This window comes from Egretta garzetta, unplaced genomic scaffold (assembly GCF_000687185.1).
Source record: "Egretta garzetta isolate BGI_Z169 unplaced genomic scaffold, ASM68718v1 scaffold40, whole genome shotgun sequence".
In the NCBI taxonomy this organism is placed as follows: Eukaryota; Metazoa; Chordata; class Aves; order Pelecaniformes; family Ardeidae; genus Egretta; species Egretta garzetta.
In genome coordinates this window covers 4,938,063-4,962,274 of record NW_009258484.1, presented here as the reverse complement: position 1 = coordinate 4,962,274, position 24,212 = coordinate 4,938,063, and the positions used below count along the sequence as shown (strand labels likewise).

At 47.2% G+C, this 24,212-nt stretch overlaps 1 protein-coding gene across 1 annotated transcript in view; it reads left to right on the top strand.

Moving 5' to 3' along the window:
• Positions 1-20,252, top strand: part of MTUS2 (microtubule associated scaffold protein 2) — a 67,294-nt gene extending 47,042 nt beyond the window's left edge. The window contains exons 9-15 of the mRNA XM_009644610.1: positions 1,020-1,234; positions 7,386-7,491; positions 9,337-9,410; positions 11,025-11,123; positions 12,551-12,670; positions 15,322-15,419; positions 20,036-20,252. Coding sequence (XP_009642905.1) covers positions 1,020-1,234; positions 7,386-7,491; positions 9,337-9,410; positions 11,025-11,123; positions 12,551-12,670; positions 15,322-15,419; positions 20,036-20,252 — 929 coding nt within the window. The remainder of the gene's footprint in view (positions 1-1,019; positions 1,235-7,385; positions 7,492-9,336; positions 9,411-11,024; positions 11,124-12,550; positions 12,671-15,321; positions 15,420-20,035) is intronic.
• The last annotated feature ends 3,960 nt before the right edge of the window (positions 20,253-24,212 follow it).

Below are 24,212 nucleotides of genomic sequence, written 5' to 3'. Positions count from 1 at the left end.
AGTGTTTTGGGACACTGCTGTCCAGGGACTTGGGGAACAATATAGGTGAGGAACCAAATGGGAAAACAGACTGAATATCCTTGACTTGATAGAACTGTTGCAGTTGCGCTTCCTGACACTAGTTGTAGAGATGGTTGTGAATTCAGAGACATGGCCATTGGGTTAGTTCACAAGAGTAAAATTTCCAGGTTTTCTGATTGCCTCCAGTTTGATTTGTGCTCTCTAATTCCATGAGGCACGCAAGATAGTGGTTTGAATATCGAGATATTTTAAGCAGGTGTGTGTTAATTGATTAAAGAGGTCCTTGACAGAGCTGGTGTGAAAGACAGGTTTGTGGGGTGAGCAGCTTCTAACAGCTGGAAAATGTACGTATGAGATGCAATTCCTACTCCTGGTCAAGTGGTCAATCACACATCCTGCATAACATGTGCACAGGATGTGCCGCAAGAGCCCAGTCATCTCCTGCCTTCCTGGCACATCACTGGAAGAGGGGACTTAGCCAAGACTGTAGCTTGAAAGGAGGAGATAAGGAAAAACTTGTATCCTAGTTGAAAGGCTTTCTGTCAAGTGATTGTCTCACATCCAAGGCAAAGTAAAAGCCCTGAAGCTTCAATTTGTGGTTCCAAGACTGTGTTGGTCAGGAGAGAACACCCAGTCACCCTGAAGATCCATGGAGTTCCCTATTATTATTATTATTATTATTATTATTATTATTATTATCATCATCATCATCATCATCATCATCATCATCATCCTTATCATACTTCACCAGATCCCAGTTTTCAATGGGCTTTTGCATACTCTGCCAGCACCTCTAGTTAGACAAATGCATGTGTGCATGTGTGTGTGAGAGAGCAGGACAGAGAGAGAAGTGACAGGGAGATCTTGTTGATGGCTGAGATTCATGGGAGCCACAGATTTGGCAAGAACCACCGTGCTCAGCACTGTACGAACAGACCTGATGCCACTGTTTGCTCCGGAGCTGTTCAGAGCCTGACTGTACGCTCTTGTCTCCACAGCCCTCAATGCAGCGAGATGGAAGAAATTGCAGAGCGAGAAGGAGGAGCTGGAGAGGCGCTTTGAGGAGGAGGTGAAGCAGCTTCGCAGGCAGCAGCAGGAGGAGCTGCAGGTGCTGGAGCAGCGGCTGCAGGACGAGTACAACACCAAGCGGGAGAGCCTGCAGGAGCAGCACAGGCTGCAGCTGGAGCAAGTCAAACTGCAGCATCAGGATCAGGTCAGTCTCTGCCTGTTCCCTTTGAAGAGTAGACTGTGCCGGTACTGAATGGGCTCAGGTAATGAAATATATTGCACACTCCAACATGAAGACACTGGTAATGAATTGATGACTGGAAAAATATATTCCTTACTACCTTTACTGCTTTTCCTCCCTATTATTCCTATTGGTATTTCTACATAGTAGTACATTACATTGCCATGTCTTGTCTTCACATGTTTCCAGACGTTTCACGACACAAATATTAAGACTGGCTCTGCTCTCCACACATACTTGCTCCCCAGCCCAGCTATTGTAGTCAATTTATATGAACAAGAATCTGCTCACCACAGGTAAGGCCAGCAGAGCCCTGCCCACCGTTACTTGCAATGCTGGTTAAAGGGGGTGCAGTGAAGCAATAGGGCCCATGCAACACGTAGCCTAAACATCAAGCAGGTGATACACACCAGGTTCCCTGATTTCTGCTCCACTGTTCAGACTCATCTCTTAGATTGTACATCCCAAGTGTTTCTCCTTGCTTTGCTTTCTGTATGCAGCTAGGAATACTCTCATGTGCAGCTCCTTTAGCCTTGTTTTTAACAGCTGGAATGAACAAACAGTTTAACTCACCAATGGGCACCTCTCACAGGGTGGCAAAATACCCCGCTCTAGATTATGGAAATAATGCCTTTACCTGGCCTTTTCTCATTTTGCACTCAGTGAGCAGTGGATACAGTTCTGATTTTTCCAGCTGCAACTCTTACCCATTGCCCAGTACCACAGTTCATGAGGGCTTTTCTCACATGAGTATCATAGAATCATAGAATTGTTTAGGTTGGAAAAGACCTTTAAGATCACCAAGCCCAACCATTAACCTAACCCTGCCATCCCAACACTAAACCATGGCCCTAAGCACCTCGTCTGCCCATCTTTTAAATACCTCCAGGGATGAGGACACCACCACTTCCCTGGGCAGCCCATTGCAATGCTTGATAACCCTTTCACTGAAAACATTTTTCCTAATGTCCAACCTAAACCTGCCCTGGTGCAACTGGAGGCCATTTCCCCTCATCCTATCGCCCATTACCAGGGAGAAGAGGCCAACCCCCACCTCACTACAGCCTCCTGTCAGGCAGCTGTAGAGGGTGATAAGGTCTCCCCTCAGCCTCCTCTTCTCCAGGCTAAACAACCCCAGTTCCCTCAGCTGCTCCTCATCAGACTTGTGCTCCAGACCCCTCACCAGCTTTGTTGCTGCACTCAGGTTGCACTCTGCAATCCGTCAGGCTCTGACATGCCACAGCCTCCACTGCCGTGGGTATCCCACCCGGGCGTCTGGTGCAGCACAAGGGCCAGCCATCCCCAAAACTCGAGCCCAGCCAACAGACCCCATTTGCCAGCATCACTCTATCCAGATGGGGGGATTTTGCCAATGCCCAGGGCAGCTGGAGGTGAGGTTGAGGGTGAATTTTTCACTCCCTGAAGCAATGTAATTTGGCAGCAACAGTAGCAGTGCAGATGAGGTCTGTGAGCTGGATGGATGTGACCAAAGGTCGACCAGAAAGCTTTATGCATGCTCTGTACCTCAGAGTATCTCCAGCGTGCCCTTTGGGGCTGCTGCCTGAACCAGCCTGTGGCCGCGGCTCCAGAGCTGCTGCTCCCCGGTGCCGGAGCCCGGGGCGCAGGCTGACAGCAGGTGCTGCAGCGGGGTGCAGACCTCAGACATGCCCCGTGTTCCCAAGGACAGTGCTGTGGGCTCAGAAGCAAACCAGCCCCATCAGCAGAGCCTGTGCCCAAGCTGATTTAGTCCATTTAAGAGGTAAAGGCTGGTGCAGCACTGTGTGGCATAGCCAAAGCACCTCCAGGAGCCAGGGAAGGGGCAACCTGCACTGAGCTCACGGGAGAGGAGAGCACCAAAACAGCATGGCAGAGACAGCAACCCACTGTCTTTAAGGTCAACTATTAGTAAAAAGGGAAATGACACCACTTACTGCCTGTACTTGACGTACTGTAAAGCACTCCTTGGACAGGAGTGCAAGTAGAAACCGAGGTGGTGACAGTTTTATGTCACTCATGTCACAACTGCCTGGTGTTGGATTTATTGTGTAACACCAGTGGCACACCGGGGCTAGGCACAGCATGGTCCTCACTGGCATGTGGGTCGGACAGCTATGTTGGACATGCAGACGGCATCCCAGCCCGTGCCCCAGTGTGTCTGCTGCCCTGGGGTGCCACCCTGGGGTACTGCCAAGCAATTTGGTTTGATTCTTCAGTGGGGAGCATTTGAAGAACTCTCGCTGGATTTTACCTATTTTAATTGCTGTGTCTGCCAGTTGTTACTGATTTGCAGGCTTGTAATGTGCAACACAGAGGCTGTATGTGACTGGGCTCTTTTGTCCGGGATAAACCACCTTCTTCTGTTAGTGCAGTGCACTGATTTTCAAAGATGCATTAGAAGGTGCTGTTACATAGGTTTTTGTCTTCTAAACCAGGTTTTTCAAAATCTTTCGCTGTAAATGCTTAGGATCTGTGCTGAGCCATGTCTTTCGGTTCTCATTCCAGTTCATGCAAGACGGTTTTCTTGCAACGCCCCTGAAATGTTCTGCTTTGCTTTCTGATATGAAGGAGGAGTGGTGTTCCCAAAAGCCTTCACTTTTTTTTTTTCCTTCCACCGTGTCAGTGTGTCAGCTTGCTTAGTAGAAGGCATTAGCTCTAGCTGCAGGCCTTGCCTCTCCTGGATCCCCAGGCATTAACATTCGTGAGGGGATTTGTTCCGCGAGTTAGTTTTTTGCTGAGACAATTTATGGCTTACCTCTGCTACTCTTTGAAGTGTTTCTGTAAGCTCCCAGGACCCACAAGAACAGGCTGTGGGGGTTTTCCCTTCAAGCTGATCAGTGCAAGAAATGGTGATAGAGGTCACCATAGGACTTGCTAGAAATATACTTATTTTTCTCATATTCTTATCTATTGTGATTCTGTTCATCACCACACAGAAGCAATGGAAAAACATCTTTCCCTCTGTGGGGTAAACAGTTCTCTCTCCTCCAGCCCTTTGGTCTCCAGAACTCTGTTCCCTGAATTACTGAATCACAAACATTTCTCTCCACTGCTTTGAAAGTGCTGCTGTGACCCTAATATCTCAGAGTTTAAGCCCACCTTTACAACCCGTGGTTCTGTTAGCATCTCATAATAAGTTTTAGGAGGTTTTCACTTTCAATTCCTACTCCGCCACACACCCATCCTGTGTCAAGCGCTCTTGTGTTGGAGGAAGCTGACAGGCCAGGCTGGAAAGCTACTCACCAGCAATGTTTCTTGGCAAGGAAAATGAGAAATTTGTTAGTCCAGGAACCAAGGTGCATGAGGAATAAGGATCCCTAAAAGCTGCTGACCCAAAGAGTTTGCCATCCTCTGGTTCTTCCTCTCCCTGCTCGGAGGAAGAGGAGAAGTGCCCAGCTCAGAGCACGCCAAAATGAGCAAAGCCTGCTTGAGGGACTGGAGTCATTCAGCCCTGATGCTGCTGAGCTGGCGCTGGTCCCAGACAGCATTAGAGCAGAGGCACCTAACCCATGAGCTAAAGAGCTCTCATGCTGGACATTGAGAAAAGCCTTGTCCTTGAGCTGTCCATCTGCATGGGGGAATTGGAGCTTGCATTCAGGAAGGCAATAACAACAGCAAAATCTTTCTAACCATGGACCTGCATGGTTTTCTGTGTCCACAGCATCTAATTCAGAAGTTAGTCGCCCCACTTTCATGGTTTCCAGTCACAGTGTAGCCTTCCACACAGCATTGCTGTAATCACTGTTTAGTTTGGTATCAGATAGCTGTTGTTTCTTTAGATATACAGTTGTCAGGTTTTGGGGGCTCAGCTGTCTCCAAGGAGGTGAGGCAGCTCTTTCAGCATAGCAGAGCATGAGAGCCAAACTTCTCACCATCCACTCATGTGTGCCAGCACATCCCAATATTTCTCATATCTCCTTGCAGCTAAGGGCCAAATGGCAAAGTAAAGGCTGCAATCCCGGCTTGCTGGTGTTTCTTGCTTGAGCGGCTCAGCTCAAGCTGTTTTGTCCACCAACTTACTGAACCTCTCCCACTAGAGCCTCCTCTTGATTATACTTTATTAAGCCTTAAAAATCCCACCTGAGCTGCTTTTTAAAGCCAGAAATAACCATGATACAGGTTAAGTGAGTTGATCAAGCCTGTAGAGTAAGTTAGTAGTGAAGCTGGAATTCACATCCAAGAGATCTGCTTCCCAGTGCCAAGTAGGCTGTCTGCTATGAAAAATTGCAGACAGGAGGTCATGCTGGAAGATTAGAAAGAGTCGTTTGGGATGTAGATATGAAACAAACAGAGGACAGAAAAATCCCTGAAGACCATTTGGAACATATTTAATTGGCTTTATAGATAAATTACCTGCCAAGGATGGTAGCAGCGGAAGGAGACCCCTTCACCTTCTGAAGGCATTGGAGTTGAGCATAATGATTCCTATGCGGTGCTGCTAAGCTGAGAAGCAATTAGAGTATGAATAAAGACTTAAGCAAGGGTGAGGTAAAGAACATGGCAATGCCCATGGGGTTTCAGCGCACAGACATCATATACAAGGACATCGTGCTCTGGGAAAAGTCAAGTGATGGTCCCTAGCCCATTAGTAGCCCACTGAGTCATCTAGCTGCCCTTTCCCTGCTCTTCCATGCCATATATCAGCAGGCTGAGCCCCCATTGTTTTCCAAACAGTTCTTCGCCACCAAGTTGTCTCCCACATTATTATGAAAATGAGTTTGGATAATTTTAAATTCCATGTTAAATGCCTATCTTTCATTCTAAGAGCATGCTTTCTCCAATATGCTTGGAAATTTTGCTTCTGTTGGGTAATCTAACACATATGTTTGACAGTTAAATGCAGTGTAATAACATTTATTCCAGTCAAGACATGCTCAGCTGCAGTAACTTTCTGCCATTGTTTAACATAACAGTGAGCAAAAAAGCTGTTTAAAGTCGAGTCACTTTGCAATGAACAGTTGTTTCTTAGTAAAAGGAAAATAGTTTGATCCTCTGCATTGCCAGATATCACAGATAATGTCTTAAATGTAGCAAATAAGATCACTGTGATTGCAAAGCCCAGGAAAGCAAATCAGTGCATTGCATTCGGAAACTGCTGTGCACCACTGACTTAACCTCGATCACCACTTCTCATTGTATTTTCTTTAATGGTGCATATCAAAATGTCATCATTAGGAATCTTGCTTCTCCGTTAGCCAAGCCTAGTAACAAACAATGTACCGAAGGAGTCCCAAAGCCATCGGGTGCACAGGAACACAGGCTGCCCGCAGCCCTCTTCCGACAGCATCCCCTGCTCCCGTGACAGCCGTCTGCCGTGTGGCGTGCGGTGCACTTTGTTGGGCAACTTGCAGCAGCAGGACCTCTTCCTGGCCTCAGTATGAGATCGGGGAAAAGTTTTGTGGCTTCAGTGTCATCTTGCTTACTTCCACACTGACCTGAAAACTCTTGTGTCTGCACTGGAAAAGGTGCTGTCATGTCTTTCATCAGCTTATTGGATGTGGACTCAAAATACATGATTCAAGAGGACATAGGAATTTGGGTATTGACGGATTTTTCAAGTAGAAGTAGAAGTGTGAGAGATTTGGATTCATTTTACATACCCACTGATAATAATTTCAATAGTTCTCTAGAAATAAATATTTTACAACTATGAATAATTCATAGGTACTTGCCAGGGAAGTTAATTCAAGACCTTGCAATAAAAATCATTGCAGCAAAGTGCCGTGAAGACAAAAACCAGGATGGCTCAGAACTGTGCGTGTTTATCTGACCGTCAGAGGGAGTCAGGTCATTAATATAATTGAGATTAATGGAATGTTGGGATTCCTGAACATTTCATAAATGGCTTCTTTGCTTAAGGGCTTTTTGGCCTTTTGCTTTCTTATGCACTTCTTTTATCACCATTAAGTTAAAATAAAAAACAATGCTATCAGCAGTGACTTCAAGGCATCAACATGCCTGTTTTGTAATGAATAAAACTGTTGTAGGTGCTGGAAGTGTCGTGCTCGGTAGATCCTTTTACTGTTTCCAGCTCACTGGAGCTCTCTAGCCATGGCTTGGCAGGGCTGCGGCGTGTCTAATCGTGCATCCACGTCTCCATTCATTGTCATTGGAACAGGTGGAAGATATCACAGCTCTACACGAAGCTGCAATGTTACAGCTGGAAAATAACCACATAGTCGCCATTACAGTACTGCAGGATGAGAATGACTGCAAGATTCAAGGTAAGTCAAAGACAATCCGATTCCAGAGCAGGGATTAGCACTGTAGTGAGATTGTGTAAACCCAGATTTTCTTCCTCCAGGGCAGTTGATACAGAAAATTTGTGTTGGTCTAGTGCTTTCATGTGGGGTGGACCACCAGGTTCATTCTTGGGGCAAGGGAGAGCTGTGTGCACTGTGTACAGCACCTAACTTGGACCTGAGACTATCTGAGGGGCCTTTGGGCCAAAGATAAGGGTTCCTCTATCACTTGCTGAACATAGAGTCCAAATTCCACCTCACTTCACACACAGACTTTTCTCAAGAGCCTAATCCTCAGCTGCTCGCAAACCTCATTGAACATCTCTGAATTTAGGTGCTTAAATGCCTACACTGCTTCTAAAAACAAGACTCATCAGCTTCAGTAGCAAAAGTCTGGCCAGGCTGAGCAGACCAACGCCACACACTGGTGCAGACCTGCTCCTCAGCACTGTTATCTTTATTTTGTGTTACGGTTTGTCCACAGGATTCGATGCTGCAGACAGAGATGTTTTCTCCCTACCAGTTCAGTATCTAAATACATGTCTTTGTACATGCTGTAGCTGACTTTGACAGTTATCTGTACAATTTCCCTCTTTTTTTTTTTTTTTTACACATAAGCACAAGGGTCTAATTTTTAAATGACTCTAGAAGGTTTTCCCACAACTTTCCCCAAACTGAGCTGTATTGCTTAGCTCTGCACGGTGCCAATTAGAGACAGCCCAGAGCATAACGTGAGCTGAGAACAGTCTATTCCCCTCTCCCATAGGCAGAGATGGTACCTGGCATACCATTTTAAAATGAACATATACAATTTTGAAAAGAAAAAAAAAATTTTTAAAAGCTGTTCCTTGCTTGGGGATATTCTTATCTGTCCATTTTTTTTTTAGCATTTCCTGATGATAAAGCTTGGCTGTGGTTTATCAAGGTTCTGGTGGCCAAAGTTTGTGCTCCCTAGTCCTGGTGCGGGTATGAAATGCCCTCCTGTGCATGGAAAAGGCATTGCAGCACCTGCGGTCTGGTGTGCTGTACAGGGCACTACAGCATTTGTACTCTTACTGGTGTTACTGGGGCCAGTGAGCAATGGTCAGAGGACAGAACCCCATGGGGTTGGGCACAAAGACCCCAAGAACAGAGTGTCCGTATACTAAGAACGTAGGTGCTCCTATTGTACTGAATGACAGTTTGACGCCATTGGTTTAGAGATAAAACTTTATCCCACTTTGGTTATTAAAATTATGGTTATTATTAAGTCCAGGGTGAGTTGTTCTAGTAGTGAAACCTTTAATCATGTAATATAAATAGAGGACTTCTTTCGTCTTTGGGCTCTGTCAATCTCACTAATGGAATAAACCCCACAGGTTCTCTGCCCCAGCTCCTGGGGAAGCACCGGCATTTGCGGTTTTGCGTCATCTGAGTTTCTGCCCCCCACTCTATCTCCCCAAAGAAACTGAAACCCCAGCTTTTAACTGTATCTGATTTAAAACTCTTTGGTTTGGGGGTACTCACTCCAATCTGGTATATGACCCACTGTCAGACTGACCCCTTTCAGATCAGAGCCCCCAGGAGCCGGGGATTCTGAGCAGTTCTGGAAAATCAGAATCTGGTCACGTAGAAATAGAAGTACTTACAAGGAGTGAAAGATCAGGAAATCCTGATCCTCAAAACAATTCACCTAAGGTCACAGAGTACATTACTACCAGTTTCCTACTCAACCTCCATGCCCTCAAACTGCATCCCAAATTGCACTTGGCTCATGATGCCTGTGCCCTTGGACCCTGGTTTGCTGGACTTTGCTTAGCAATGTCATGTCTGTGTATCTCCCCCCAGAACTGCATACTGCTCACAAACTGGAAAAGACACAATTAGAAGAGAATTTTGAAAAACTGCGGCTGTCCCTCCAGGTGAGCAGTTTCATTATTTCCCACCCCCGTCATGATGTTTGCAGAGCGGCTGACGGGGCAGCCCCAGCCCTGTTGCCAGCTGCCAGCACACCAGGGCATAGCTTCTTACCAGCTACGGTACCTCTTGTCCTCCACCTGTCCAAACCGGGATCTAGCAGCAAATGTGCCCCCTCAGGTGTTTTTGGTTTTACCTCCCCCTTGGCTTGTTCAGCAAAATGCTAACTATCTGAAAGAGAAGAGAGGGCAAACCTAAAGAGAAGAAAAGGCAGCTGGATAAAGCAAAGAAAGGTCCTTTTGACCCTGTTGACTGCTGGCCCAGCACAAGGAGCAAAGCTGAGCTCTCCCCTGCATGGCGGGGAGAGCTCTGGCACCTGTGGTGGCTGTGAGCATCACCTTGTCTACATGGTACCCTCCAGTGGGCACCCCTGGGGCTCAGAAATCCTGACCTCTCCCTGCCTGGCCCTGTGCCTGTGCTTTAAATTATTCCCCTCTCCCTGATTGTGGGGGACCTGGTTCTGCGGTGTAGACATACCTCCATTCCCACCGGTGGGCAATGCAGCCCTTGATGAGGGATGCCCCAGGGCTGGCCCAGCTGTGCAGCCAGGCTATGGCCAGCCAGGGTCAGCCCTGCACATCACATCTCTCACTATTTAACACCAAGCTCAAGTTCATCTTGGCTTTTTTAGTCCTTCTAATAACTCCATGCTGTTCTCACTCTCTAGATGAAGAAACCCCAAGGAGGGGAGGGGAGAAGCGTGCCCCTGTGACTCACGCTAAGTTTGGAAATCTTGTGTGAACAAGATGCCACAGCAAATAATGAAAGCTCTGCTTGATTTCACAGGCAGAGATGAATTACAGTTTTAAACCTCCCTGACTAGCACATACTGTTGCACACAGCAACTGCCACTGCCTTCCTCATGCGGCTGTGACAGTTTGAGGCATGTCAGCAGTTTTGCAATTAGCACTGATGTGTTACAGCCAAGAAATTACATATACGGAAGAATAACAGTTTCACAGCAACTGTGGGTTTTACAGATATTGTGTATAGAGAGGTAAAAGGAATGCCTTTGATGGTAACAGAAATATGATTGCTTAAAATAGCATGTTGTTCCTGCGTATTGCTCTGAGATGGAATGACGATCATTCAAAGTCCACACCACTCACTCGTCATTGCTTGTTACCATGTTAGAAGCCTAGGAAGGTGAAGCAAGCAAGGATGGGATATCTCCCGCCTTATTCAGACTCTAAGGACCGCACAAACGATCTCTTTCATGCCTGTGATATAAATGCCAGCTCTCCTAAAGAAGGACATGCTCATTCTCATCCAGCCCAAGGAGATGCGGTCATTTAGCATCAAAGACATTTCATGAAGTAGTGCCAGCCAGTGTCAGCCAGCTGCCGGCATTGCAGGGATTTTGGGGTTCCCTGCAGCACTGAGTTATCATCAAAAACCCCACTGTATGTTCAAGCGGCCTTATGTAAAAAACAGCACCTTGTGGGGATTTCTAAGTCTTGTTCAGCTCCCCTGGTGGTTTCACTGTGCACATTGACTTGTATGAACATCAGAGGGGTGATAACACGGTTGGTGTGTTCATAGATGTGTCTCCCCTCCAGGACCAGATAGACACCCTCACCTTCCAGAACCATTCTCTTAAGGCCAAAGCAGACCGATTTGAAGAGGCTCTGAAGAAAAACACCGAGGAACAACTGAAGGTAGATGGCAGCTATAACTATACGGTCATCAAGATATGCGTTTCTAAGTACGACTCGCATCACATGATTCAGTGGATAGCAATGGGATCATTACCCCAGGGGCTGGGAGGCTGGTCCCAGCTGAGACCCCAGGTCTTGAGCTCTCAGGAGGAGTCAGAAATCTTAGCCTAGGTCCATCGTTTTCTGAGTTTCCTTCTTTTTCTTTATTCTTTCACCCAGCATTTGTAGCTCTCTTTCCAAAACATTTCATTAACTCCAGCTAGTTATGTCCTTACTGCTGTCTATTCTTTCCCTTCTTCCTCTCTGTTTACTTTTTGTCTTTTCACATTTAGGTTTCTTTTTTTGTGGCTTCTGAACCAACTTCTTTGATGCCCTCTGCATTCCCTCATTTTTTTCTGGACTTGCAGGGGACAGCCCTGTCATACGAAATATTTATTCAACTGCTGTCTATTGGGGCCATGCTGTTTATTTACAGTGTGTAAGTAAACACACACTGCAATTATTTATCTGAAATGAAATGACCCTGAAATGACCCTCCATAAAGAGTTTCCTTTTAACTTGGGGCATTTCCCTGTGTTCACAGCCCAGCCCCATGGGCAGCTGTATCAACATGACAGAGGGGACAGATTGAAAATAGTGGGGTGTGCGAGGGGAGCTCAGTGAGTTTTTAGATGAGCAAACTCCTTAGGAAAGGAGCACAAATGTTTGAAACAGGCTTGGCCGTGGGAAATGGGTAGCACCAGTCCCTTTCCACCTCCACCGCAGTATTTAATTTACATGAAAGGACAAGTTCTGCTGTGTCACAGTGCTGTTAGTGCCAAGTACCACCAGGCAGTTCTCTGGAGTGAGTTACACTGGGAAAAATCCAGAACAGCTGAAGTCAGCAAGAGTATTTCATCAGTATAATTCAGAGCACATCTTTTGCCCATGAGTTGAACCCTGGTATCCCCTACAGCTGAAGTTCTCAAGCGGAGGAGGGACTTTTTCCCAGCAGATCTGATCTTTGTTAACAGGCACCGTCACGCAGTGGTGCAAGCAAGGCAGAACGCTGTAGCTCTCACCTCTGGGCCCCTTGTCCAGTTTCCTCAGTTTCACGTTTGTACTTTTCCCAAGCCAAAATCCCTGCACAATGATAAAACATCTCATGCGGTTCCCAAGCTATGAGTAGGAATGAGGTTGCTGAACAACCTGGCATCCAGTCCTTCTAGCCACAAGGCTGGTCAAAAGAAAGGCACCTTCGGCTACCCAGCCAAAGGGTTGGTCTAGGAGAGAATATTGGGGTTCAGATGGGCTGGGGAGGCCCAGATCCAGGTGGTTTTCACATCACTGAGACTCCTAAACCACTGGCTACGCTGAGGAAACTTTATCTTATGGCTGAAGATGCATTTATGGCTGACAGATATCCAAATCACTGGTTTGTTTCCTAGATTGTACGAGCTCCATACCTGCACTTAGAAAAAGATCTGAAGAGCTTAAAACATGTTCTGGAAATGAAGAACCATCAGATTCACCAACAGGAGAAGATGATTATGGAGCTAGAAAAACAGGTGAGTTCAGAGGAGACATCACAGGGGTAGAAAAGTAAAAGTTTGGCTACAGCAGATGGACATAAGAGGGGTGAGAAAACACATGAGGTTGGGGCAAGACACAGTCAGAGGTTCATAAATGACTGTACATTGTGTTGTTCCACTGTCAACCTACAGTTTCTTCTACTATGCCATGTCTCAGGTTTTCACTCAGAAATTGGGATCTTCCCCATCCCTTCACCCACCCATAATACCCTTGATTTCTCCCAAACATCCATTGATCTTTTTCATGCAATACCCGCTCAGCCTGTTATGTTAGATGGCAAGGTGGGTGTTGTAGGATGAATGGAGGAAGGGGAACTTTGTGGTACTCCAGGGCTTCATTTTGCACACCAGCCTGCACCGTATGCCCCTACAGGAGTCAGGTAATCATTTAGGGCTGGAGAGGGCAAGTGAAGGAAGATTGAGTCATGTGTGCCTTGCTGCTGCTCATGCAGGCATTTCGGGAGCTCCCAGCTGTGAGTATGAATCAGCAATATTCAGCAAGCAGTCCCTAGCAAGGCTTACACCAGGGAAGGTCTCTCCAACCCTGAAGTAATGCTTTTCTACAGCCTATTCTCTCATCCTGTGCTTGTGGGGGGGTCCCTAATGAAGAACTCCCCAGTTCACCATCAAGTACATTTTTTTATTGAAAGGGATTTTGAAAGGCGTACCCTTTTGTAAGGTGATTTTGTAAGGCATAACCTCCAGTGACAGTAAATGTACAGCATGGTGGCAGGATGAGGCACTGCCTCAGCTGGGGAGCCAGGAGAGCTGGCTCAGTGCAGCTTTCAGCAAGATTTGTTTCCATTTGCAGGGAAATTTGGGAACTCAGATGATTATTTTGCTGAACAGATGCTTGAGTAAGTGGTTGTAGAGAAAAGCGCCTCTTTACAACTGAGGCTTGTTAACTGTGCTCCTTCCAACATGCTGCTCCTGGAGCTAAGCCGGCATATGAAAACATGCACTGTAGTGTTATACTGAAAAAAAAAAAAATAAATAAACAACAGCCTACATGGTTCCTGGTCATTTAGCTGCTTTTGCTAATTAACCACATACGAGCACACACAGCCCTGCTCCTGCCCTTTATCATGGTAAAACACTGGCCCGCCTGTGGTCCAAAGGCACAAGTGCTTTCTGTTTAAAAGACTTACCTTTATGAGTGCCAGAACATCTACAGGGCATCTCCAAATGCTCTGCAAGATGGGGTGCCTCATAAGGGAGCAGGAGACCATTTCAAATACAGGGTCAGGCTTGGTTCCTTGTCTGCTGAAAGGGAGCCTGGAAATGAAAGGTGGCAGGGGAGGAGTGGTTTAGGGTGGGGGTTGCAGTGGAGAGGGAAGGAGAGGCACAAGTCCATGCTTCATGTTGGCATAGCTACTACTTACTAAAACTATTGAGGAAGCAGAGAAAGTGCCCATGATGGTGATTCCTCTCTCAGAGCATTTCAAAATGGGGCCAGAATCCTTGTTCTGCTATAGCAAAACCTACTGGAATAGGCCAGAATATCTGAGAATCAGGAGCATCCTTTATGTTTACCTGCATAGACTGGAAACCACTGCATAAAACTGATGTCTCCACCATAAGGTGTGAGTTATTGCTAAGTCCAGTGCACAGTATTTTGCTTCTTTATAAAAGGTTGAGAAATTCAATAACCAAGCTCACACAGAGATAAGGTTGCCCTTGTGATATCTTGTTTTCTTCCAAAAGTGTTGAATTCAGCAAAATTCAAACTGTTGGAAAACCAAGAACTAGGGTGATAAAGTATGTCAAATTCAAAACTTGGGAAAAACAGGGCATCTGAGGCCATGGTACCTGACTATAAACATCTTACTGATGTTTTAACACACCGCTATTGATATCCTCAAACTCTGCCCTTGAACTGTCCTGAGTAAAAGCTACCTAAGCTTGGGATAGGATTTATTTCACTTAATTGTAGCTTAAAGTTAAATGTCTAGTTTAAGCCTGTCATTTAAGCTGACACTGTCAGCAGTGGAGTGTCTCCAAAGGGCAGCCCACCTCGTGTGAATGCAACAGCAGTTTAAGGCTGCTGCTGGGTGTAATCTGCCCTGGTGGGTAACTCTTTCCTCCCCATAACCAGGGAATCACAACACTAGAGGTTGGACGCCAGACATTTATGCCCAAGGAGGTTAGCTGAGCTGGATGATGCACATCATACCCCACTGCACTCCTCCTTCATCTCTAGACTGACCACCCGCACCACAGTGCCCTTTCCACGCTGGGCATCCCCATGCTCCCCAAGTGCCACCAGCTCCCTGTCAGGGAACAGCGGCTGGTAACGCTGGCTCCAGAGGGATGAAAGGTGTGAAGGCACCACCAAGGAAGATGTTTTACTTGTGCTGGACAAGACTAAGACTCTCCTCCTCCTCAGTTAGAAGGAAGGGCTGGTTCAGCTCTGCCTCTGCTCAATGCTGTGCTGGTGACCCCCCTTACTTCACCAGTATGACGTGGTGTGAGTCAGACCTCTCAGTCTCAGCTGCAGTCAAGACGACCATCTCCATCTGTCCTCAAATGTTAGAAGTTGCTCTAGGGACAAATAAAGATAAAGAATGAACCCTCTTGGATCAGGCATTGGGCTTTCTTCAGACTTAACAAATCTTCTTTCATTGCAGGCTGAGAAAAATTTAAAACTGGAAGAAAAAATCACCATGCTGCAACAGCAGAATGAAGAACTCAGAGCCAGGATTGAGCAAAATACTGTCATAACAAGGTTTGTGCTGATATTTGCAATCTGTCTCAGCTTGACAGGAGACTGCAGATCTTAACTGCCCAAGGCTGGCACTTATTTCAGAAGGGGAAAAACTTATTTCCTCCTGAGAGTGTAATTGGTGTCCTGATCTTCTTGTTTTATTAAAAAAAATCATTTTTATATCAGGGTTTGCTTACTTTAACTTAAGGAAGGTCACATATCTCTCTGTGTGTTTCTGTGATTTTGACATGCTGCTGAGAGCAAAGTTGCCAGTGGCTTCTGATCCCAGTGTCAGTGCCCTGAGACCCCTTAGTCAGTGGGTAATGAGGATGGGAAATGGGGTAGTTTCAGGAGAGACACCCTAACATTGCCACTGTCACCCAGGCAGGGTTATCCTTTGGCAAGTTTTTTCATCCGCAGTCTCTTTGCACCCTTGTCACAACCTGAGATATAAAATATAAAGAGAAGAGATATAAACAGAGATATTTCCAATGATAGCCAAGGGCAGGTACAAAGGAAGGGAGAAGAGCCTTGCAGGTAAATCATGCACCAGCTTTGGACACAGGAGTTCTACAGAGCCTCTGCTGGGGCTTCCCCAAGCGCTTGACTATATCATCTGTTTTCCCAGCATCTTGGGTCCTCCCTCCAAATCAACCAGCTTTTTTTTGGTCCTTTGGACTGGGGATGTTTGAGGAATGGCAGTTTCCAGTACCCTAGAGATGCCCAGGAGGGTGCCTGGTCTCTGTTGGCATAGCCCAGGCACCTACTGGCCTATGGGCCTTTTGGGAGAGGCTTTAACATGAGTCAAGGGCGTGACTCAAGCCACCTTCCCCTGCATCCCTATCACACTGATGTACCCCTGCACACCTCTGTGGTATTATGGTTGTGATTTGTTACAGCTGCTTAAATTGTCAGGAGGCTGGCAGAGGAACATACCTGATCATGAGTCTGCAGTGCTGGGGATAAAGGTTTCCCTAGCTGGCTTAGGTCTAAGACTGGAACACATATCTCAGGTTATCAACTTGCACAGTGAGAACACATTTGCTTTTACATTGGCTCCTCCTTCTTCTGCCTGAATGGTGAAGAGGGGCTGAATGGGCATCTGTATCTTCTATAAGCGGTGATGCTGCCTCTGTCCATCTCCCTCCCCGTGGTGCAGCAGAGGCAGACACATGTTGGCTGAGCTGAAGGCGGAGGCTTTGCTGAAGGATGCTGGCACTGCTGGCTGCTCGAGCTGCCTCAGTCTCCAAGTGACGTGAAGCTGGGTCTGCCTGTGCCCGGCCACATCACATCAGGTGTCACAGCATATATTCCCAGTGCAATGTGCACGAAGCTAAAATAAGCGATGCAACAAGCAGCAGCTCCTTTCCCCATCCATGTGCCAAAGCAGGTCTCTCCGGAGGACATCTGCATGCTCTGTGGCATGTTTATGGGCATTTGGCTGCAAGGCTCTTTTCTACTCAAGCATCTCCCTACTTACCTGCAGGCCATGCCTGTAACTTGCATTCTGCCTCTGCCAGCAAACTGCAGCATGCATGAGGGCCAGAAAGGCTCCTGTGTGAGGGACTCCAGAGGACACCGTGATACCATGCATCGTACCATCCCTTTAGCAAGCAGCATTCAGCGTAAAGGAGGCTGATACGCGCTGAGAGGCTGTGGTTTGTGCTTGCCTCCTGTCCAGGCAGTGCCTTTAGCAGAGGAGGGAGCTGAGCCCCTCACCACGCTCTGAGGTCCATGCTGGTGTGACTGGCCTGTTCCCAGTACCCAGATGAGCTCTACCAGCTTAGAGGGCCAGTCACACACCAGAAGCCACACAAATGCAGGGAAGACGTGCTTTTTTTTTTTTTTTTTCTCAGTGAATGCTGGCTGGAAAAGGATGCAGTGGGGCTTTGTGTATAACTTTTATGGCATGTCTTGTTAGATACTGCAAAAGAAAAAGTATTTCCATGAGTAGCAAGAGGTTTTCTATGGAGTTATTTCTCCAGGGTGAGATCCCATGTGGACTTTTTCATGCCTGTTAGATCGTGAGCTCATGCCACAGCTAATTCCCGAATGAGACCGTAAATAGGATTTTCCTCCTCTACCAAGCAAGCAGCTTTCTGAAAGCTTCTGCCAACTTGTGTCTTTTAATCTTTCACCTCTGCTAGCCACTGCTTCATGGTTCAAAACTTGCAGGGGAGCGGGAGAAGAACAGACATATTCTTGATCACCTGAACTCCATTGCTGTAGGAACCAAGGCTAAAAAAGCAGAAATTCTTTAAAAATGTTTTTTTTTAAAAAATTGGAAATGCCAACCCCACCCTCTCAGAGACTTGTGATGACACAAAGAGAGTGGACCAGTAGTCCATGGCATCTGCTATGGGCTTCAGGCTATACCCAGAGAGAGAGCTGTGTGTGTATGCATCCAAAATCCACACCCGGCTGCTGCTGAATGCTGAAAATACCTAGTGGGGAGGTTAGGTGCCTCCCTGTTTATTTCTCAAAAATCCCAAGTTGCCTGTAAATCAGGTTAGGTACATGCTCAGAGCTGCCCCAGGCTGATCACATCAGGACCTGGCTCCTGCCCAAGCGTAATGGGGCTGCAGAGTGTTCCTGCACATATCCGCTGGGATGGTGGCGTTCCCAGAACATGCTCAAAACACACCTTGATCAGGGCCCACAATCTGCCTCCACTGCCCCATTTCGTCTAAAACCATTCACCTGGTTAGATGAGAGCAGACTCACTGAGGTTGTGGTGCCCATAGGAGGTTTCCATGCCCCACCTCCCCAAAAAAGTCATCAGGTTATAGGGTATGCTGGGGAAAACACCTCCCTGGTCCTTGCTGGTGAAGTTTCCCTGGTGCTGCAGTCAGGAATAGAGGGTTTGTTAGGGTCAAGGAGGAAGGAGCTGGAGAAGGACCCAAAGCCTCATGACTGGAGAGGAGGGAAGGAAAGGCCTTGAAGCTAAGCTACATCAGGCATCAGCTAAAACAGGGAGTATGGAGCGTGCATACTCCTCTCCCTTTGCATGCAGTAGCAGCTGGTTTGAAGCATTGGGGATGCAATTGCTCTCTCTCACCTCTTCGTTCTTGCTCTGTCACTCCACAAACGCACTCTCACTGATGGCACAGCTTTGGTGGCAGAGTTGAGAAACAAGGGTGAGAATTACAGCTGTAAATGTAACCCCTGGGAGTTGGGACTTCAGATTTTTGTCTTCAATCAGACAGAAGGAGGCATAAACCCCAGAGCTATCCTCCTCTCAGGACTGCCCCAGCTACTGTGCTGCTCTGGAAAAAAAATGGGGCAGCACTGCAAGCACCTCTGGGTTGTGAAACGCCACAGGGCAGGAGCCAGGCTTGGAAGCCAGGGAGAAAGCAGGATGTAAGGAGCCCACCTGCACTTTGTGCTGCTTATTGGTTACCTATAGGGGTGCCATTGCTGGGGCAGCCCATGCTGGGTTGATCTCTGAAGCCCCTTGTCTTCCTGGTGCAGGAACAGAAGCCCTGGCCCAGGGGTGGCATGTGCAGGGAGCACAAGTGCCTGCTGACGCAGGGCTCTGGGCTCCATCTAGGGGTGGGTTTGGCTCCATGGAGAATTATGGGCAGGTTCCCAGGTAGAAACACCACTGTGCCAGTGGTGTTTTGCAACAAGAGGCCACAACCCCTTGTTGGCATCTGCTTCCTTCATGTGCTGAATGGGGGAGATAACGCCCCAATCAGCTTCATTGAATGGCCAAAACCAACTCAGCCACAAGCAAGTATTGATGAGAAGAGGACGTCTGAAACCACTGTGCCTACCCAGGCTAAGTATCTGGGGCCAGCTCTGAAGTCCTCTCCAGACATCAGTGGCCAAGGCTAGGCATGAGTGTGGGACTGGCACAGAGCTGGTGTGCTCTGCAGCCCTGGTTGCCCACCATGGCGACCACTGGAGCGCTCTTCAGCTCCTACCCTGCTCCCAAACCCACGTCCTCCCAGGGAAGGCCAGCGCAGGGGGAGAGTGAGCAATCAACTGCGCTTTATCTTGGCCTATATTGCCAGTAACCCTCTCCATCCCCTCTGTCCACGAGTAGAGAATACTGTTCTTGCAGTGCACTGCAGCCTTGCACTTTTCCTACTTACAAATATGCTGAATTTTTCTTTTAGGAATTTACAATTTTTACTCTGTTTTCTATATGGGAAAATGGCCATTTCTAAAGTGTCTGGAGTACATGATCAATGCACAAAGCCCTCAGCACCTTTGCATGCCATGCATGATGCTGACAGTTGCATGAGGTCACGGAGAAAGGCTGGGGCTCATCCCAGCTAAGCTTTGGCAGCTGAGCTGCCTCAGAAAGGTGTAGAGGAAAGACACAGGCACATCTGGAGGCAGAGTTAGGCATGGGGGCAGCTGTGACTTGTGGAGATGCCTTTCTCGCCCAGCAGTGGAGAGACCCGGGGACAGACGTGCCCCAGCTTGGGCAGCTCAGTTGCAGCCCTAGGGGCAGGGGGAGGGGTTGGGATTGGTTGGGACGGGATGGGATGGGATGGGATGGGACGGGATGGGATGGAGGGAGGTGCTCAGGGTCCTGCCTGGCCCTGCCTCTTGTGCAGCACTGGCTGCATTAATGCCACCGTCTTCACGCTGGTTCACCTTACACGTTGTCCTGCTTCCCTCCCCAGGCAATTGTCAGAGGAGAATGCCAATCTTCAAGAATACGTTGAGAAAGAAGTGGAGGAGAAGAAGAAGCTGAGCAGGACTAATGAAGAGCTCCTCTGGAAGCTGCAGGAGGGAGATGCCGTGAGCCCCGTGAAACTCCCACCCACATCATCCACTTCTTTTTATCGCTGCTCATCAGGGAACTCCTCTCCAGCAAAAGTCAGAACCTTGCGGCGATGATTTGGCACCTGTGCGCCGAAGGTCCCCTGCCTTTTATGCATTTCCAATCTGCTAAATGTCACCATCCTAGGAAGTATTACCATCAACAGGCGCCCAGGGTTCATGGCCACAAGCATGCTTGGTAGCTGCATAGCTTTACTCTAGGCAGGGTACTCTTACAGTCCCCACATAGGAGCTCTTGGTTCTGACATGTTGATTAGGGTAGCAAAAAGGATAGCAAAAGACTAGAACAGCAGGAAGTTAGGATAGCAAAATGTTTAGCTTGATGTGTTAACGTTTTACCTATGGTTAGAGCCAAAAGTTGGAAATACTATATTAATGATTCATCAGAATGAACTTTTGCTGCAGTATTTCAGGTTAGTTACAAATACAGTTCAAGTTGTGAATATTTCTGTATATGTGTCTGTGTTTATATACATGTACGTATTGTACCTTTATACCTATATATAGACGCACACACATATATATGTAGTTGAAGATGTTCTGAATTGCATTTTTTATATTATTGGATACTACTAAGTGCTGATATATTTTCATTACAGTCAGCAGTTTTCTAACTCGTGCCTAAGACTTGTATCTAAATGAAATGCATTTCTGTTTAGCCTCCCAGGAATATTTATACCCAACCTAGAAGAAAGTTACACAGAAGTAGAAGCGCCTTCCAAGTGACCACCAAGTGGTACTCTATGTAACATGAACACCAGCGACTTTGAAATTCCGAGACAGTACTGCCTTCAAAACCATCACCTTTGCATTGAACACCAGATAAGATATACATACCATTCACTGCTTTTTAACTCTTAGCATCGATACTGTAAGCGGAGATAGGCTAGAGATGAGAAACCTGAGGGTTTTAGCAAATTTGGTAAGAGGTTACTGGTTAGCGTGTTTCAATTTTAGTGTCTTTAAATCCTAGTTAGATCTTATCTTGGCTTACCTTGTCCTGGTTTGGATACAATCAAAATCTCTGGTTGTAGGTTCCTGTCCATTTTGATTTATTTCAAGTCCCACAAGCAAGAAGGAGAAAATAAGTTGTTCATCCTTGACCTTTCCTGGCCAAGAGGTTTCCAGTATCAGGATGAGATACCAGGTGCCTGCTAGGGCTCTAGCCTCCTCCCATCTGAAACACAAAATAGAGCACAGCAGACTGCACAGGCGCAAATGAGGTCAGAATTTCTTTCTTTCCACATATATATATATTATTTCACATTGCTAAATCTTACCCAAAGTTGCAGAGCACTTTTGAGATTCATGGAAAAGAGTGGCTAAACTACCTTTAACTTCTCTGCCTAGAAGCAAAAAAATTTGCCCAGGCTTGGGGTGACCACCACCTTGAGGGGGTGGCGGGTCTGAGGAGCAGCTGGGGTGGGATAGGCTGCAGGGCCCTCGTGGGCACTGCTAGCAAGAAAAAAAAAAAAAACAACCCTGAGCATAATTTAAAAAAAAATAAATAAAGATCAGTGGGATGCTTTTCTATCCATCTTGGGGCAAAGAGCCCGCGTGCAGTCCTGCTCTGAGCACCAGGATTGAAGTAAGCGAAAGATGGTGCGTGCAGCTCCTACCCCGCTGAGCGGTGGCACAGGCACTCCCTGCGTGAGCAGAGGTGGGATTGCACAGCCCCGCCGTGCTGCTCGGGTGGGAGTTGTGCTTCAGCTTTCCTGGGAAGTACTCAGGATTCACAGACTGCAGCTTAGATACAGCTTCAATCACCGTCAAAGCGCCTGTGGCCTGTTCCACAGCGTTAAAAACACAAAAGGGTGATTTGTGATTTTTTTTTCTCCTTTTTTAGAGAAATTTATTTTTGTAGCAGCTTTTGCATGATACTGTGATGCTGAGTAAATTGAGCATCTTGTTAGAATAGATTATGCCACACCAACTACTACTGTTGAAATGCATTACTAGATTTTAGCGTGTCCAGCAAGTACAAACTGAAAGTAGGATAGATACCTAACACATACATGCACACAAAGCCCCTCCCTGCCAAGTACACTTTCATTCTTGCTAAATGCACAGATATCTGCAATACCTACTGTGTTGTCTTGTTTCAGTCTGCCCATACATTTTATTACAATGAGATCATAGGATCATAGAATGGTTTAGGGTTGGAAGGGACCTTCAAAGATCATCTAGTCCAATGCCCCTGCCATGGGCAAGGACATCTTTTACTAGATCAGGTTGCTCAAAGCTCCATCCAACCTGACCTTGAACATTTCCAGGGATGGGGCATCCACAACTTCTCTGGGCAACCTGTTCCAGTGTCTCACCACCCTCATCATAAGAAATTGATGTCCAATTTAAGTCTACCCTCTTTCAGTTTAAAACCATTACCCCTTGTCCTGTCACTACAGGCACTGGTAAAAAGTATACATCTTTCTTATGAGCCCCCTTTAAGTACTGAAAGGCTGCAATAAGGTCTCCCTGGAGCCTTCTCTTCTCCAGGCTGAACAACCTCGACTCAGCCTGTCCTCATAGGAGAGGTGTTCCAGCCCTCTGACCATTTTCATGGCCCTCCTATGGACCTGTTCTAGTAGATCCATGCCTGTCTTGTACTGGGGACCCCAGAGCTGGATGCAGGACTCCAGGTGGGCTCTCACCAGAGTGGAGTAGAGGGGCAGAATCACCTCCCTCGACCTGCTGGCCACACTGCTTTTGATGCAGCCCAGAATGCAACCAGCTTTCTGGGCTGCAAGTGTACATTGTCAGCTCATGTCCAGCTTTTCATCCACCAGTACTCCCAAGTTCTTCTCAGCAGAGCTGCTCTCAATCCCTTCATCCCCCAGTTATTGATACTGGGGATTGCCCCGACCCAGGTGCAGGACCTTGCACTTGGCCTCATGAGGTTCACATGGGCCCACTCCTCAAGCCTCTCGAGGTCCCTCTGGATGGCATCCTATCCCTCAGGTGTATCAACTGCACCACTCAGCTTGGTGTTGTCTCCAGACTTGCTGAGGATGCACTCGATCCCACTGTCTATGTCAATGGAGATATTAAACAGTACTGGTCCCAGTACAGACCCCTGAGGGACATCACTTGTTACTGATCTCCATTTGGACATCAAGCTGTTGACTGCCACTTTTTGGATATAGCCATCCAGCCAATTCCATGTCCAGCACCCATCCATCGAACCTGTATCTCCCCAATTTAGCAACATGGATGTTGTATGGGACTGTGTCAAAGGCCTTACAGAAGTCCAGCTAGGTGACATCAGTTGCTCATCCCTCATCCTCCAACACAGTCACACCATCGCAGAAGGCCACCAGATTAGTCAGGCTGATTGTTGGTAGTTTCTAGGGTCCTCCTTTTTACCCTCTTTAAAAATGGGTGAGATGATACAACCAGAGTTGTTACCATGATGCTAATCTAAACTTTTCCATGCTAAACACACTAGAGCACGTTATTGGCCTGGGATGCGCTGGCGGAGCTCATCCTTTTTTAATTTATTAATTCTTTCCCTCTATTTCTGGTGCTTTCCTTATCACTTTGTTGGTTTAAGTTCATATGCAAGAGATGCTTCCAGCAGTGAATTGGGAGTGGGGCTTTTATGGTGGGAAAACTGGGACTGAGCCGAGCTCCACCATCATTTGGTATAATTGCCAATCCCTTTCCCATCTAATTTTTGCCTCCCAATCCTGCCTCTCACTGGATTCTTCCTTGGTATGGCCTCTGGGGCCTGCCCAGTCACTAGCAGAGCTGCAGGAAGTTTTGCCTGACCAGAAGGGACCCAGCAACCCATCCCTGTGGGGGCGTGAAAGATGGTTCCTTCTGGTGCAAGCCCAGAAACACAGACTTTTTTTCCCCAAAAAAAGGTCATTCCTTTTTCCTGCTCTTCCTCTGTCCTGTCCCTCCTTGCCTTTGTGTGCTGGAGTAGGTGTGAAGGGGTATGGAGACCCCCAGGGGCATGGCCAAGCTGGTGACCTCTGCTCTTGCCAGGGAGCTGTGACCATGCAAGGTGAACTTGGC